Genomic DNA, 18,147 nt, shown 5'->3' on the forward strand with positions numbered 1-18,147 from the left:
CTCCTCTTCAGTTTTTTAGAAGAGTCTGAGAAAGATAGGTATTAAATCTCTGAACATTTAGTAGAATTCATGTAGTCCTGGACTTCTCTTTGTTGAGAGATTTTTGATTACTGATTCAACCTCCTTACTAGTAATCCATCTACTCAGATTTTCTATTTTTTCGTGATTCAGTTTTAGACAATTGTATGTTTCTAGGAATTTATTAATTTATTTAGCTTGTCGAATTTGTTGGCATATAATTGTTCATAGTAGTCTATTATGATACTTCAGACTTCTTTGGTGTCAGTTGGAAATTCTCTTTCATTTCTGATTTTGAGTTCTCGTTCTCACTTTATTAAATAGTGAGTCTAGCTAAAATTGTCAAATTTTCTTTTTGCTGTTCTGTTTGGGTGAGTTCCACTGCCCTGTGTTTCAGATCGATGATTACTTCTTCTGCTTCATCTAGTCTGCTGTGGAACCACTCTAGTGTATTTTTCAGTTTATTTATTGTGTTCTTTAGCTCTGTGAGTTGTGTTTTGGGCTTTCTTATATTTACTGTCTCTTTGTTGAAGCTCTCACTGTGTTCACCCATTCATCTCCTGAGTTTGGTGAGCATCTTTATGATCATTACTTTGAACTATTTATTAGGTAATTTATTGCCATTTCATTAAGTTTTTTTCCTGATGTTTTATCTTTTTTCTTTTATTTGTAGCATATTCCTCTGTTCCTTCATTTTACTTGAATCTCTGTGCTTGTTTCTATGTATTAGGTGAAACAGCTACCTCTCCCAGTCTTGAAGGACTGACCTTGTGTAGAATATGAACCTTAACGTTCAACCTTGCTCTAGCTCTCGATTGTGTTCTGAAATTTTGTGAATGTCTAAGCAGCTTGATTTATCCTTGATAGGTCTTGGTTATTGAGTGTGTGCCAATACCTGTCAGTGTTCCAAAGGGGTAATCTTAGCACCTAGTTTCAAGTTGAGTGGAAGTCAGATTCTCAGGCTGCAGCTTTTAAAAAATCAAATATATACAGTCTTGTGGGACAGAGTTGTAAATCCTGCTTGCCCCCTGACTAGGTTATCTGCAGATGTCTCCTGGGTGATAGTTTCAAAAATTGGGGCAGATGAGTGTACAAGTTCCTTTCTGGGAATTACCAAGCTGTAGTGAGGCCAAGGAAAAATGAAAAGATGGCATTCCCTAGCCTGTGTTTCCTGAGAGCCCCTCCATAGCCTCTAGAAGTGTGGCAAACCTGAAACCTGCCCCTCAGGCTGAAACTCAAGGACAAGTAAATAGGCCTTTTTCACAGGAAAACTGGGGATGTGTGTCAGTTTGCTGTGAAGTGTCCTGTAGCCCACCAAGAACTGTCTCTCCAATTGTTTTAGTCATGTGTGGCTCAGCAACACAAGTCCCCCTAGCCAAAAGAGCCAGGCAAGCTAGCAGTGTCCCCTGTGTGGACTCTGTATGCCTGCTGGTTTTTACCAAGGCAGGGGGAGAGTGCAGGGCTTGGGCATATCTGCTGGCTTCAGCTTTAGTGAGGCAGCAGAAGAGCAGAGGGTTAGGGCCCACCTGCTGGCTATAGCAAGGCAGTGGGATGGTGCAGGGCTAGGGTACTCCCGCCTTTTTAAATTAGCAAGTGGGAGAGCACAGGGGCGGGGCATGCCCACTGGCTTTAGTGGGACAGTGGAAGAGTGCTGTGACTGTGCATGCCAGTTGGTGCTACCATGGTAGGGGAACAGTGCCAAATTGGTGCTGGCCAGTGTCAGTGCCAGCCAGGTAGAAGTAGAGGGCAAAAATGCCACCCTCCAGTGCCTCTGTCCCTGGACAGAGTCCCACCAGACACATACCCTTTCACAAGATGCTTTAAGATTAGCAAATAAATCTCCTTGACATATAGTTTAGGCACTATGCAAACTCCTGTTTTTGTGCTGGGTCCCGGGGTGAGTGAGTCTGTGAGTGAGCACTTTAAGAGTAGAATCTCAGTCCCCTACAGCTCTTTGGGTTCCTGCATGTAAACTTTGTTGGTCTTCAAAGCCACACATTTTGGAGGCTCAGGTCTTCAGTGTAGGTCTCAGTGTTTGGGGTGCTGACATTGGGTACAAACCCCATACTCCTCAGGGAAAGTGTCATATTTTTTAGATCACTCCCAATTTAATGATTTAATTATGACTTTTTTTTGTACTAAAGGCTACATGCTATTTAGAGTCATCAAGCAATGTGCCTTCAGCTAGAACTCTAGATAAACAAAATAGTCTATGAATGAGAAAACAAGCTTTACTTAGGTCATATGCTACATAGACTTTGCTTCTTATTTGGCTGCTTGCTTTGTGCCTTATGTATATAAGATTACTGGAAACATGATCAATTTAGGCCCATATTTCAAATAGTCTGAGTTATATGTTTTGTTCTGGCTACAAAAGGCTGAAATTAAGGATAGCTTATTATAAATATTTATATTTTTTTCATATCCAAGACCATACTTTTAGATTTCATAATTAACTTATATTTTCTCATAATAAGTAGCATTTACATTTTTGCTTTCCAATTTATATTAGCAACTCCTACTATATTATTCTTCTTAAACTTCAAAAGACACACTCAACTTTAGTCAGAAGAAAGAGATCCTTTTTTTAATATGAAATCCTTGTAGATGACTCACTTAAACCTAGTAGTCTTAAAAACTCAAACACACAGAAGTAGTAGTTTGAATTTACAGAGGATTACTCACCCCTATGGGGGGTATGATGATCACTGATTACTAAATTATCCTGATACCCTTCACTGTGATTTCTGTCAATGTTTTATTAGCTCCTTTCCACTCGTTCTTAACAGCAAAGCACATTAAGAAAGTGAAGGCCAGTAGTCTGGTAAAATGAGAGTGTTATGGTTAAGAATGATGTGTGGTATTGGTACTTAGAGCCTTACTGGTGGATTTCTTTTATACCCATTTGAAATAAATTGAGGGTTTTGGCTTGTAGGCCTATGATAATTTGTTTGAAACATATACTCTTTTCCATTATTTTCATGAACCTGACCACAGTAAACATTCTGTTATTAGGTGTGTCAGAAGAATGGGGGGTTGGAAGAATACTAGTTAGGCAAAATTTTGGTGAATTAAAATACTGCCTTGGGTCCTACTCATGTTCCTGCTTCTTTTCAAAATTATTATTTTTAAGTAAATGGATATAAAGGTCCTGTCCATCTCTGAAATTCTATGTGTCTATTGCAAAGTCCCCATGATTCAGAAGCCTCTTCCTTCTGGCCACTTCTCCCACAAAGAAAAAGCAGCAAAAATAAACAATCCTCTGGGAACCCTAACATTTCACAATGGGTTTTAAAGAAAAAATAAATTGCAACTTAAGAGTTTATAACTAAGACAACAAAAGTTTGTTAAATGCTTTGTCAAATTCATATTTCCTCATAGTTCGTCACTTAATTATTCTTATGCTGATTCTAATTAAGAATATGTTTCTACTACGTGGAAGCTTATAAAAATGTACTTCTCTCTAGCTTTCTCATTGGAAAGACTGGGATCATATTAATTAGTTAACTATAGTATTAATGTATAACAGTCCCTATACTGCTTATTTCATAGTTTTAGTTTTTCTAAACATTGAGCTAAAATAGTGATAAGTAGATGAAATGGAAAAGCTGAAATCATTGATTCAATTCTTAAGGATTAGCTGTGTTTTCTACATTTTCTTTCTCTACTTAGGACTGTGTTGGGTTAGGTTTATACTTAATATGAAGCTCCTTGAAGTAAAGATGAAGGCTTTGATAAGCCTTCTCTGTTTGCCCTAACTACTACCTTTTTGGTTTCTTAGACATGCCTTGTTGAAATGCTGTCCAGTTTTTCTTCTCTTTACTAGAGGGATTCCCTCTTAAAGCTAGTATTATCTGATTCAGTAAAGGGTACATACTCTTGGGTTATGGGCTGAATTGTGTGCCTCAAAAATTCATATGTTGAAGGCCTGCAGTACCTCAGAATGTGACCATATTTGGAGATAACATCTTTAAAGGGTGATTAAGTTAAAATAAAGCCCTTAGAGTGGCCTCTAATTCAATCTGCTTGGTATCCCTATAAGAAGATGAAATTTGAACACATAAAGAGACACCAGAGATGCACACACATAGAAGAAAGACCATGAAAGGACACAAGGAGAAGATAGCTATCTGCAACCCAAGAAGAGAGGCCTTGGGAGAAACCAAATCTGTTGACACCTTGATATTGGACTTCTAGCCTCCAGAACTGTGAAAAAATTAATTTTTGTTGTTTAATCTACCCACTCCATGGTGTCTTTGTCCATTTGGTCTGCTATAACAGAAATTCCATAGATGGGTGGCTTGTAAACAACAGGGCATTTATTTCTCACAGTTCTGGAAGCTGGAAGACCAAGATCAAGATGATGGTTGATTTAGTATCTGGTGAGGACCCACTTCCTGGTTCACAGACAACCATATTTTTGCTGTGTCCTCACATGGTATAACGGGGCTCAGGATGTGCCCTTCACAGAGTGGTAGAAAAAGGTTGACTCTAGATTACATTGGTAAAAACAATTTGTTAGCTTTAAGTGCAGTGGATGTTATTACAGATTGGCACAAGGGCATAGGGAAATGTAAAATTTGGGGCTACCAAAGCCTCCATACTGAGTCATAAGTCAATTTGTATAGACTTTAAAATGATAAGTATTTTAGGTCAAAAGACAAAAATGTGTCCAGAGCTTCCTATGCAAATATCAAGGATGTCCCATACTCCTCTGTCACTCACTTCATATATAGTTGCCTTAAGAATGCAGGATAATTTCATGTATTTATACTTGGTGAAGATGGGCACAGCTGGTAACCAGCTTCCTTGATCATTTTTAACCCAGTAGTTAAAAAGATGAGAATTGTTGGAAAAAGTTCATCTAAAGCTCTCATAAAAGTAGACACAAAAACACTTGGAATCCTTTATTGCAGTTTAAAAATCATTTATATTCAAGTTATTTGGAATATGTAATATATAAAACATTAGACAATATCTAATGTACCATTTGTTATTGAAAATTGACTAAAGGATTTTCAATTTATAAAATAAATATTGACATAATCTCAGCCCTAGTATTGTTGCATGCTGTTGCTGCTGTGATGGTGCAATACCATGTTAATATCAATGGTATAATTTAGTGTCTTCTAAATGTATCTTTCTTTGTCAGTGTGTTGCTCATCATTTTACAAATTACAGTTCTGTAATGGTGAGATAATTCATATCTTGGACATAGTGCTAAAATGATGAAGTGTTTCCGTTGTTGCTCAGCAATTGATCTTCCAAAATTTTGCATTTTCTGGTATTAATCATGTTTATGGGCCCAATGTTACTATAAAGAATTCTCAGTGTTGCAATGTGGTTACTTTCATCATTTATTAAGATACTCCCCTCATCCCCCTCCGCCATTCTTGTTCATTATAGCATAACAACGTCATATTGATTTTAATTGGAATTTCAAATTTGTGAATGCTAAATTATGTCAATGCACCAACCATAAAATACCTCCCTGCTCTTAGGCAGTGACTAACAACAGCAAACATCTGGATGAAAAGAGAGAACAACTGATGTAATCATAAGAGTGTTGCATGTTTTCAGTAAACACACCAAACCTCAACATGATCAAGGGACTGATTTCTGGTCCATTAAGCCAATCTATCAAATTCAACCAAATTGCCTATCTTTTAAGCTTCCATGCATGTTAACTGAACGGCTTAAAGCAGAAACTGAACAATTAGCTACTTATTTCTTCCCCATTTGATTGGAAAACTTTGTTTTTATAAGCATGGCCAAGTACCCCTCAGACTTTATATATGCTGATGGAGAATCTAGTGTTTCCTTGTCTGAAATTTGCCTAATTGGAAATTGGCCAAGACTCCCACTTTTGGATTAGAAATTGACTTTGGCCACAAGATGACTTGAAAGAGTCTAGCAGAGGGGATTGATTCCCAGAAGTGGGATAAGAGCAGATGAATGGGTTAAAAGGTTAAAAAACAAAACAAAACAAAAGCAAACAAACAAATAAAAACCTCCCAGAGATTCTAGCAGTTTGCTTAAATAAATTTTAAATCTTCAGGGAGAACACCACTTTGCCTTGAAAACATTTCCCTAAAAAGTCTACAACTCTAAAAGCTGATTTTGCAAATGTGATACTTGAAAGCAAAAGTATAAGCTAAGTAAATACTCTATTTTATAAATAAAAACATGCAACCTCTTTGACCCAGAAATCATACTCTAGGGAATTGATTGAGTCTAAGGAAATATTCAAATGAATGTTGTTATTACAGTAAATTTATAATAGTGACAAATTTGAAACAAACTTATAATCCAATGTTTAATAAACTATAGTACATTAACTCAGTAGACTGCTATGTAGCCATTACACTTTGTAAATCTGATACCTGAAGCAACATGGCAGAGATGTTTATAATGTATAAATGAGTATCCATATGAACAAAGCCTAGGAGGAAACTCAAAGAAGTGAAAAAAATTACAATGTTGAATGTTAGGAATATGAGCGTCTTGATTTCTTTCTACTTTTTTCTTAAGCCAGTAAGTGCACATATTTTACAGAATGCCCAAGATCCCCAGGCCTAAATCTCTCCACAAAACAGGGTCAATGTTTTGGCAAGCAGATGGGATAGAGTCAGCCAGTTGGAGATGCTAATGTCACAATTCCAGCATGGGAATAAGAGCAGAACCACTGATCTCTGAATTAAGGAAATACATCAAGTGAATAGATGGGGCTGCCCACACAACCATTTTGTTTTCTAAAGCCAGACTGTGTGCTACTGCAGTGATTGTAATTCAACCCCTACCCCTCTGTTTAAAGTATTCTTCTTAAAAGGATGCCCTGCAAATAATTTTGTGGTTGTTTCCTATATGCTTTTAAGCAATGGTTCTGCCCCACAGTATGCTAAGTGCCAGATGAAATAGCTATGCCACTGTAGATTATTATGATGATATAGTAGTCTGCATTTATGCATACTTTACTTCACTCTCTACTATGGATGATCAAAGTAAAGCACAATTTCAAATTGAGAGCTGTGGTTTTATGTTTTATCCAGCTTATTTTGTATAAAAGCCTGCTGTGTATGAAGAGATTAACTTTTTGAGGGCTGGATCTGAGAACAAAATAACTGATCATTTTGTATCTTACCACATATTTTTGCATGTCATCATGCTCTTATGAATGTGTTTCTTTTGAGTGAATAGCAACTGCTCTTCATTAAGATATAGCACACGTATGTTAGAGGGTTGGAAGGAGAGGCAGTAATGTTCAGTTAAAGGCCTTCAACATATAAACTCTTTCAAAAGTTATTCATTATGCTTCCAGATTTTTTAGACTACCTGTAAGACAAGTGAGCCTATATTATTAGTGAAAGCTGTTTAGTCTTCCCAGAGTCAGCTTAAATCCAAGGCTATTGAAAGTTTTTGAAACCATCATAAAAATGAGTCACTTATGTTTATAATAATTTTCTATATAGTAATATTAATAATTACAACCCTAAAAAGGGAGTTTAAAAATCCTTCTCATGGAAAGTTGTTAACTTGCAATCTGTTTATATGAATGTTTTTCAGGTGGAAGTGACTCTTCCTGGGATAAGGATAAGATGCAGTCTCCTCTTGCTGCTCCTGGACCCCAACATGGAATTGCTCATGCAGCCCTGGCTGGCCAGCCAGGCCTTGGAGGAGCTCATACCCTCAATCCACTGCAGCAGAACCACCTGCTGGCCAATAGTATGTATACTGTCCTCCCAAAATTTGGTGTGTAAGAAAAATACCACCCAGGAACCACTGGACAACTTGCAATATCAGGGATGGTTTATTTCTCTTTGATAAGGTTTAACAATTTGAAGTTAGGAAGGTAGATAAAGAGGAATTCATTTGAAAGGGTGAGGTTTTTAGAACACAGATATATTGAGTGGCCATACAGCAGAGTAGAGGTACATAGGAAGCTATGTAAGAGAGTAGTTAAGAATTCTGGCTATAGTCACATAAACTTGGGTTTGAATTCCACATCTTTTGAATTCTGTATCACTGTCTTGCTCTGGAGAAGTAAGATAACTTTTCCAAGTCTCAGTTTCCACAACTACAAAATAGGAATAAAAATATACCTAGGCATTAAGGCTATTGAGAGGGCTAAAAATAATAAAGGAAAAACTGTTAGCAGTGACTTGCATATAGTAAGTACTTATTACTCAGTAGTCAAGCTACAGCTGAATTATACAAATTCAGGTTTAGATAATGTTTTTAGGAACTTCAAAGACTCAGAAATCTTTCTGTAAGGAAGCAGGCCTTATATATATTGCTTAGCTAAAATCTTACCTTTCTTACAGACAGGAAATCTGGGAGAAGAATTCTATTATTCCTTTCTCTGAGACTTTCATTCCCCCACTAGGATTAAGACAACAGAGGAATTCTGAGATATTTTAACATGATGTCCTAAATCTTAATGAAATTCATCAGTTATTAAGCATATAAAATAAGTTATGATGTCATCCTTTAAGGAGATTATAATCTAAAGGGTGAAATGTCTCATAAAAAATGTAATGTTAAGCAAAAACAAATAAAATGAATGCCAGAAAAGTTGTAAATATTATAAGTCAAAACCAACTGATTAAGATAGACTTATGTCATAAAGAAGGGGAACCTAGAAGACTTCTTGTTTCTGGTCTGACATGTAAAGAGCTTATAAGTTGTCATTCTTGTCCTCACAACAAGAAAAAAGTGGACAGTCTGAAAATCAACAGCTCTTTTAAATCCATCAGAGACTGAGTACACAGGGTACAGTTATCCCCCAAACTGGATAGATTGGCAGATACAGAAAATCACAGATTATAGGGAGCAGAAGCCAGAGCTAGAGCCTGGTAGAAGCATTTAAAGAGTAACTGAGTTATTTCTGAAGATTCAGAGTAGATCTAGCTTGAGAGATAAAAACTCCTGGGGGCCCATGCTTAGGGGGTCCCTACAGTTTCATGAGTTTTACCTCCAAAGCCCCATGAGGTTCTCAGGATGAAGACTTGATAAAGTTGTCCTCATGCTTCTAGAAGAGGAGAGAAAAAATAACCATTTCAAAATATGTCCAGAATGTTCTGTTCTCCTTAACAGAAGTCCATCCTCAAAGGAAACTACTTTACCAGAGCTTAAACTATTTGGTTTCACCACAGCCTGACTTGGGGGAAGGGATACAGTAAACTCCAGTACCCTGTAGCCATTGATGCGAGGGAATAGAGATACAAAACTCCAGCCCCTTTAGTTTTTCATGTGGGGAAAGAGAAATACTCAACTCTAGTCCCCTCTAGCCTTCCTGTCTCACCTAAGAGGGCAAAAAGGCAGAAAAGAACTTGTGAAAGTCACAGCCCAAGGACACAGTCTCACTAGGAGACTGAGACTTAATCATAGGATTATAGACCGTTTCTTCTCTCTACACATTAGGGCTCTGCCTAGTAACAGGGGGTTACTACTGAAAGAACAGAAAGCCTCAGAAAGCCTCTAGGAAAAAACAAAGACAACAGGGAAGATAGGAAAATACAGCTGCTAATATGACAGTTACAGCAAACAGAAAACAGTCTAACTCCTTGCCAATAAACATAAAATTTCCCAATAAAGGTCTGTTTATGTCACTTCCCTTTACCCAATACACAATTTCTGGCTTTAAACAAAAAAATTACAAGGCATGTAAAAGGCAAAAAACACAGTATGAAGAGAAAAAGCAAGTGACAGTACCAGAATTAGATATAGCAGATATTTTAGAATTATCAGACTAGGAATTTTAAATAACTATGATTAATATACTAAGAGAATGGGAAAAGTGGAAAACAAAAGTATTCATGGAAATTTTAAGCAGAGAAAGGGAAAATCTAAGCATCAAAAGGAAATACTGAAAATCAAAAATACTTCAATAAAATGAAGAATGCCTAAGATGGGCTCATCAGTAGACTGGCCAGGGTCAAGGCAAGGATTAGGAAACTTGGAGATATGTCAATAGAAACTTTCCAAACTGAAAAAACAAAGCAAAAATGAATGGAAAAAAAAACAAACGGAACAGCATATCCAAGAACTGTGTGGCAATTACAAAAGGTGTAGCACACATGTAATGGAAATACTAGAAGGACAAGATAGAGGGAAAGGAACAGAAGAAATATTTGAAGTAACAATGGCTGAAAAATTTCCCAAATTAATGAGAGACTCCAAACTACAGATCCAGAAAGCTCACAAAACACTAAGAAAGATACATATTAACAAATCTACTGCTATGCATATTATAGTCAAAATGGAAAATCAAAAAGAAAAAATCTTGAAGGAAGACAGAGGGAAAAAAAAAAATCTCCTTACACATACAGGAACAAAGAGAAGAATTACTTTAGACTTACTTTCAGAAACCAGGCATTAAAGAATAGAGTGGTGTGAAATTGTTGGTGATGAAAGAAAAAATTCCACCAACCTAGAATTTTGTATCCAGTGAAATTTTCCTTTAAAAGTGTGGAAATAAAGACTTCCTCAGAGGAACAAAAGTTAAAGGAATTTGTTACCATACCACCAGATCTGCCCTGTAAAAAATGTTAAAAGAAAGTCTTCAGAGAAAAGGAAAATGGTATACGTCAGAAAGTTGGATCTACAAAAAGAAAGGAAGAGAGTTAGAGAAGGAATAAATTAAGGTAAATATTATATGTGTGTATATATATATATATATATATATATATATATATATATATATATATTCTTAATCGAACAAATAAACTGTTCCAAATAACAATAACATGATATATTGGGTGATTATACTTTATGGATAAGTGAATAAGGCGAATAAGTGATATAAATGACAGTGATGTTATAAAGGACAGGAGGGAGGAATTGGAAATACTCTGCTATAAGGTAACTTCACTACCCATGAAATGGCTTAGTGTTATTTGAAAGCAGATTTAAATAAGTTGTAAAATGTATATTACAAACTCCAGGGAAATCACTTAATTTTTTTAAAAAATAAGTATAATTAACATGATAAAAGAGGAGAGAAAAATGAATCATATAAAATGGTCAGTTAACACCAGAGAAGGCAACAAAAGAGTGGAAGACAAGATTTTAAAAAAAGAAGAAACAAGGACATGAATAGAAAACAGTAACAAATATGATAGCTACCTATCCAACTATCATAATCACTTTAAATATGATTGGTCTAAATACACCAATTAAAGACATAGACTGACCCATGAATATTAGTGACCTGGGATATTGATGATTTTGCTTGTACTTACTTAAACAAAATACTTCTTGTATAATCAGGTATCAAGTATAAAAAAAAAGAAAAGGGCTTCCCTGGTGGCACAGTGGTTGAGAATCTGCCTGCCAATGCAGGGGACACGGGTTCGAGCCCTGGTCTGGGAAGATCCCACATGCCGCGGAGCAACTAGGCCCGTGAGCCACAATTACTGAGCCTGCGTGTCTGGAGCCTGTGCTCCGCAACAAGAGAGGCTGCGATAATGAGAGGCCCGTGCACCGCAATGAAGAGTGGCCCCCACTTGCCCCAACTGAGGAAAGCCCTCGCACAGAAACGAAGACCCAACACAGCCAAAAATAAATAAATAAATAAATAAAATTAAAAAAAAAAAAGAAAAAAAAAAAACAAAAGCAACAACAACAAAAAGAAAAAATAATGGAGACAAAGTAGATAAGAAAACCCAGGAGCCAGCCATGCTGAGAGCCACCCTCCCACCAGTGGGCTGGCACAATCGCTGGGACTGCCTGAACAGTGCAGCCAGCCCAGTCAACACCCAGCCCTACACACCAGTGGGCTTGAAGCCATTGCACAAGGAAAGGCCTGGCAGCCAAATGGGCTGGGGACTAACCCCACCTACCAGTGTGCCCATAGTAATTGAACCCATCACAACAGAAGGGCTCATGCAACCCACACAGAAGACACTCCTAGAGCACATAGCTCTGCCGACCAGAAGGTTTATGCTGCTGTGCCCCATAAGACGTCTTCTATAAAAGGCCAATTTTCCAAAATCAGGAAATGTAACCACCCTACTTAATACATAGAAATATACATAGAAAATTAGGCAAAGTGAGGAGACAGAGGAATGTGTTCCAAACAAAGGAACAAGACAAAACCACAGAAGAAGAACATAGTGAAGTGGAAATAAGCAATCTATCCAATAAAGAGTTCAATTTAATAATCATAAAGATGCTCAATGAAGTCAGGAGAAGAATAGATGAACACAGTGAGAAGCTTAACAAATAGGTAGAAAATATGAAGAAGAACTAAACAGAAATGAAGAATACAATAACCTAAATAAAAAATGAACTAGAAGGGATCAATGGTAGATTAGATGATACAGAGGAATGCATTGGCAAAATGGAAGACAAAGTAGTGGAAATCACTCAAGCTGAACAGAAAAAAGGAAAAGAATTTTAAAAAAATGAGAACAGTTTAGAAGACATCTGGGACAACATCAAGCATTCTAACATCAACATGCTGGGGGGGCAGGAGGAAAAGAGAGGGCAGAGAACTTATTTGAAGAAATAATATCTGAAAACTTCCCTACCCTGGGAAAGGAAATGGACATCCAGGTCCAGGAAGCACAGATAGTCTCAAACAATGTGAAACCAAACAGATCCACATGAAGACAAATTATAATTAAAATGACAAAAAATAAAGAGAAAATCTTAAAAACAGTAATATGCAAGCAGCTGGTTACTTTGAAGGGAACTTCCATAAAACAATCAGACCCTTATCAGCAGAAACTTTGCAGGCCAGAAATGACTGGCATGATGAAAGTGATTAATGGCAAAAACCTACAACCAAGAATAAACAATCTGGTAAGGCTGTCGTTCATATTTGAAGGAGAGATAGTTTTACAGACAAGCAAAAACTAAAGAGTTCAGCACCACTAAAACTGCTTTGCAAGAAATGTTAAAAGAACTTCTTTAAGCGGGAAAGACCACAACTAGAAATATAAAAATTATGAAAGGAAATGTCTCATTGGTAAAGGCAAACATACAGGAAAGGTAGTAGATCAACCACTTAAAAGCTGGTAGTAAGGTTAAAAGATAAAAGTAGTAAAATCATCTATATCCACAATAAGTAGTTAAGTGATATACAAAACAAAAAAATGTAAAATATGACATCAAAAACATTACCTGTGAGGGATGGAGAATAAAATGCAGGGTTGTTAGAATCTGTTTGAACTTAAGAGATCATCCACTTAATATATGAACCACATGGTAAACACAAACCAAAAATCTATAATAGATACACAAAAAAAGGAGAAAGTGTTCAAACATAACATTAAAGATAGTCATCAAATCCCAAGGGAAGAGAGCAAAAGATAAGAAAGGAACAAAAGAGAACTTCAAAAACAATCAGAAAACAAAATGACAGTAAGTACATATCTATCAATAATTACTTTAAATGTAAATGGACTAAATATTCCAACCAAGAGAAACAGGTTTGGTTATATGGATTAAAAAACAAGATTCATACGTATGCTGTTTATAAGAGATTCACTTCAGATCTAAAGACACATACAGACCGAAACTGAGAAGATGGGAAAAGGTGCTTCATGCAGATGGAAATGAAGAAAGCTAGGGTAGCAATACTTATATCAGACAACACAGACTTTAAAACAAAGACTGTAGCAAGAGAAAGAAGGGCGTTACATAATTATAAAAGGATCAATCCAACAAGTAGATATAACAATTATAAATATATGTGAACTCAACATAAGAGCACCCAAATACATAGCAAATACTATCAAACATAAAGGGAGAAATTGACAGTAACAAAATAATAGTAGGTGACATTTACACCCCACTTACATCAGTGGATCTATCACTCAGACAAAAATCAATAATGAAACATTGGCCTTAAATAACACATTAGATCAGATGGAATTAAAAGATACATACATAGAACATGCCATCCAAAAGCTGCAGAATAACATTCTTTTCAAGTGCACATGGAACATTTTCCAGGATAGATCACATGTTGGGCCACAAACAAGTCCCAATAAATTTAGCAAGGTTGAAATCATATCAAGCACCTTTTCCCACCACAACACTATGAGACTAGAAATCAGCCATAATGAAATGAACTGCAAAAACACAAACATGTGGAGGCTACACAATATGCTACTGAACAATCAATGTGTCATTAAGAAATCAAAGAGGAAATTAAAAATACCTGGAGACAAATGGAAATGGAAAAAAAATAATTCAAAATCTATAACAAAATTCAAATCTATAAAAAAAATATTTCAAAATCTATAACAAAAGCAATTCTAAGAGGGTTGTTTATAGTGATATAAATCCATTCCTGGAAAGAAGAAAAATCTTAAACAACTTAACCTTACACATAAAGGAACTAGAAAAAAAAAACCCAAAGATAGTAGAAAGAAAGAAATAATAAAGATCAGAACAGAAATAAATGATAAAGAGACAAAAATAGTAATGATCAAGGAAACTAAGAGTTGGTTCTGTTAAAAGGTAAACAACATTGTTAAACCTTTAGGCAGACCCATGAAGAAAAAAAGAGAGAAGACCCAACTAAATAAAATCAGCAATGAAAAAGGAGAATTTAAACCAATACCACAGAAATACAAAGGATCCTAAGAGTTTACCTCAAACAATTACATGCCAATAAAATGGACAACCTAGAAGAAATGGAAAAATTCCTAGAAATGTACAATCTCCCAGGATTGACTCTGAAAGAAATAGAAAATATGACCAGACCAGTAAGGAAATCAAATTAATAATAGAAAAACTCCCAACAAATAAAAGTCCAGTACCAGATGGCTTCACAGGTAAATTCTACCATACATTTAAAGAAGAGTGAATGCCTATCATTCTCAAAATATTGAAAAGGAAAGAATGTTTCCGAACTAATTCCATGAAGCCAACATCACACTTATACCAAAATCAGACAAAGATACAACAAAAAATAAAATTAGAGTCCAATATCACTGATGAACATAGATGCAAAAATTCTCAACAAAATATTAGCAAACTGAATCAGCAATTGATTAAAAAGATCATATACCATGATCAAGTGGAATTTATTACAGGGATGCAAGGATGGCTCAATATCTGCAACTCAGTCAACATAATATACCACATTAGCAAAACAAAAGATAAAAATCATCTCAATAGATTCAGAAAAGGCTTTTGATAAAATCCAACATCCATTTATGATTAAAAACTCTTAATAATATTGGTATAGAGGGAAGATATCTCAACATAATAAAGGCCATATATTACAGACCTACATCCAACAGAGTATACAATGGTGAAAAGCTCATAACACTTCATCTAAGGTCAGGAACAAGACAAGGATACCCACTCTCGCCACTTTTATTCAAGATCATTCTAGCCACAGCAGTCAGTTAAGAAAAAATAAATAAAACAACCCAAATTGGAAGGGAAGTAAGAACTGTCACTGTTTGTAAACGATGTGATACTATATAGAGAACACTCTAAAGATACCACCCCAAATTATTAGAGCTAAAAAACAAATTCAGTAAAGTTGTAGAAAACAAAATTAATATACAGAAGTCTATTGCATTTATATACACTAACAATGAACTATCTGAAAGAGAACTTAAGTAAACAATTTCATTTGCAATTGCATTAAAAAGAATGAAATACCTAGGAATAAGCCACACCAAGAAGTTAAAAGTTTTGTACTCAGAAAACTGTAAGACATTGATGAAAGAAATCGAAGATGACACAAACAAATAGAAGGAAACACTATGCTCATGGATTGGAAAAGTTAATATTGTTAAAATGACCATACTACCCAAGGCAATCTACAGATTCAATGCAGACTCTATCAAAATACCCATGGCATTTTTCACAGAACTAGAACAAATAATTCTAAAATTTATATGGAAACACAAAAGACCCCAAAACAATCTTGAGAAAGAAAAACAAAGCTGGAGGTGTCATGCTCCCTGATTCCAAGCTGTACTTCAAAGCTATAGTAATCCAAACAGTATGGTACTGGCACAAGAACAGACACATAGTTCAATGAAACAGAATAGGGAGCCCAGATATGATCCGAAACTCACATGGTCAATAAATCTCTGGCAAAGGAGGCAAACTTTACAATGGGGAAAAGACAGCCTCTTCAGTAAATAGTGTTGGGAAACTGGACAGCTACATGGAAAAGAATCAAACTGGACTACTTTCTCACACAATATACAAAAATAAACTCAAAACAGATTAAAGACTTAAAAGTAAAACCTGAAACGTAAAACTCTTATAACAAAACATAGGCAGTAAGTTCTTTGACATCCATCTTAGCAATATATTTTTGGATATGTGTCCTCAGGCAAAGGAAACTAAAGCAAAAATAATCAATTGTGACTACCTAAAACTAAAAAAAACTTTTGCACAGTGAAGGAAACTATTAATAAAAGAAAAGTCTACCTACTGAATGGGAGAAGATATTTGTAAAAGATATATCTGATAAGGCATTAATATGCAAAACATACAAAGGACTCATACAACTCAACATCAAAAAATCACCTGATTACAAAATGGGCAGTGGACCTGAATAGACATTTTTCCAAAGACATGCAGATGGCCAACAGACGCATGAAGGGATGCTCAACATCACTAATCATCAGGGAAATGCAAATCAAAACCAAAATGAGATCTCACCTTATGCCTGTCAAAAAGATAAGAAATAACAAATATTGGCAAGGATTTGGAGAAAAGGAACTCTCATGCACTGTTGATGGAATGTAAATTGGTGTAGCCACTATGTAAAATGATATGGACATTCCTCAAAAAAATGAAAATAGAACTACCATACCATCCAGCAGTTCCACTCTTGGGTATTTATCTGAGGAAGCCAAAAATACTAATTTGAAAGAAAAAATATGTACCTAACTGTTCATAGCAGCATTATTTATAGTAGCCAAGATAATGGAAGCCACCTAAATGTCTACAACTGATGAATGGTTAAAGAAGAGGTGGAATAATAATAAATAATGCAATCTTGCCATTTGCAACAACGTGGATGGGCCTGGAGGGTATTATGCTTAGAGAAATGTCAGACAGAGAAAAAGACAAATACTGTATGTTTTCACTTATATGCGGAATTCAAAAAACAAATCAAATTAACAAATATTACAAAACATATACAGACTCACAGATTCAGAGAACAAACTAGTTGTTACCACAAGGGGCAAGTGTGGGGGGAAGGGCAAAATAGGTGACGGGGATTAAGAGGTACAAACTACAGGTAATAAAACAAATAAATCTTAGGGATGTAATGAACAACACAGGGAATAGAGTCAATATTTTATAATAACTTTGTATGGTGCATTATCTATAAAAGTATCGAATCACCAAGTGTACACCTGAAGCTAATATAACATTGTAAGTCAATTATATTTCCATTAAAAATAAAGAAATAGCCCAATTAAAAAAGGGTCAAAGACCTGAACAGACACCTCATCAAATAAGATATACAGATGACAAATAATCATATGAAAATATACTCAACATCATATGCCATTAGGGAGTTTCAGATTAAAACAAAATGAGATACCCCTGCACACCTATTGGAATGGCTAAAATCCAAAACTTCATCAACATTAATTGCTGGTATGGATTTGGAGCAAGAGGAGCTCTCATTCATTGCTGGTGGGAATTCAATATGGGACAGCCATATTGGAAAGCATTTGGCAGTTTCTCACAAAGCTAAACAGAGTCTCCCTTGTTTATCAAATGAATTGAAAATTTATGTCCACACAAATATCTACACACCAATGTTTATAGCAACTCTATTCATAATTGCTAAAAGTTGGAAGCAAACCACAGTGTCCTTCAATAGCTGAATGAGTAAAACTGTGGTATATCCATGCCATGGAAGAATAGTTAGCAATAAAAACAAATGAGCTGTGATGCCTGGAAAAGACTAGTGCATATTTCTAAGTGAAACAAAGCCAGTCTGAAAAAACTAAATACTGTATGAGTCCACTTATATGGCATTCAGGAAAAGGCAAATCTATAGAGACATTAAAAGCCAAGTGTAAGAGGAAGGGTGAATAGAGAGAGCAGAGGGGATTTTTAAGGCCAGTTAAACTATTCTGTATTATACTGTAATGGTAGATACATGATACTGTGCATTTGTGAAAA

The 18,147-nt window shown here is 35.7% G+C and overlaps 1 protein-coding gene across 4 annotated transcripts in view; it reads left to right on the top strand.

The window, feature by feature from the left end:
- DACH2 (dachshund family transcription factor 2) overlaps positions 1-18,147 on the top strand; it is a 623,157-nt gene that overhangs the window by 443,745 nt on the left and 161,265 nt on the right. For all 4 annotated transcript variants that reach the window (XM_082377224.1, XM_082377222.1, XM_082377221.1 and 1 more), the window contains one exon: positions 7,582-7,740. In XM_082377224.1, the coding sequence (XP_082233350.1) occupies positions 7,582-7,740 (159 nt within the window). The remainder of the gene's footprint in view (positions 1-7,581; positions 7,741-18,147) is intronic.

The sequence above is a fragment of the Balaenoptera borealis genome, assembly GCF_965194805.1.
Source record: "Balaenoptera borealis genome assembly, chromosome: X".
Lineage (NCBI taxonomy): Eukaryota > Metazoa > Chordata > Mammalia > Artiodactyla > Balaenopteridae > Balaenoptera > Balaenoptera borealis.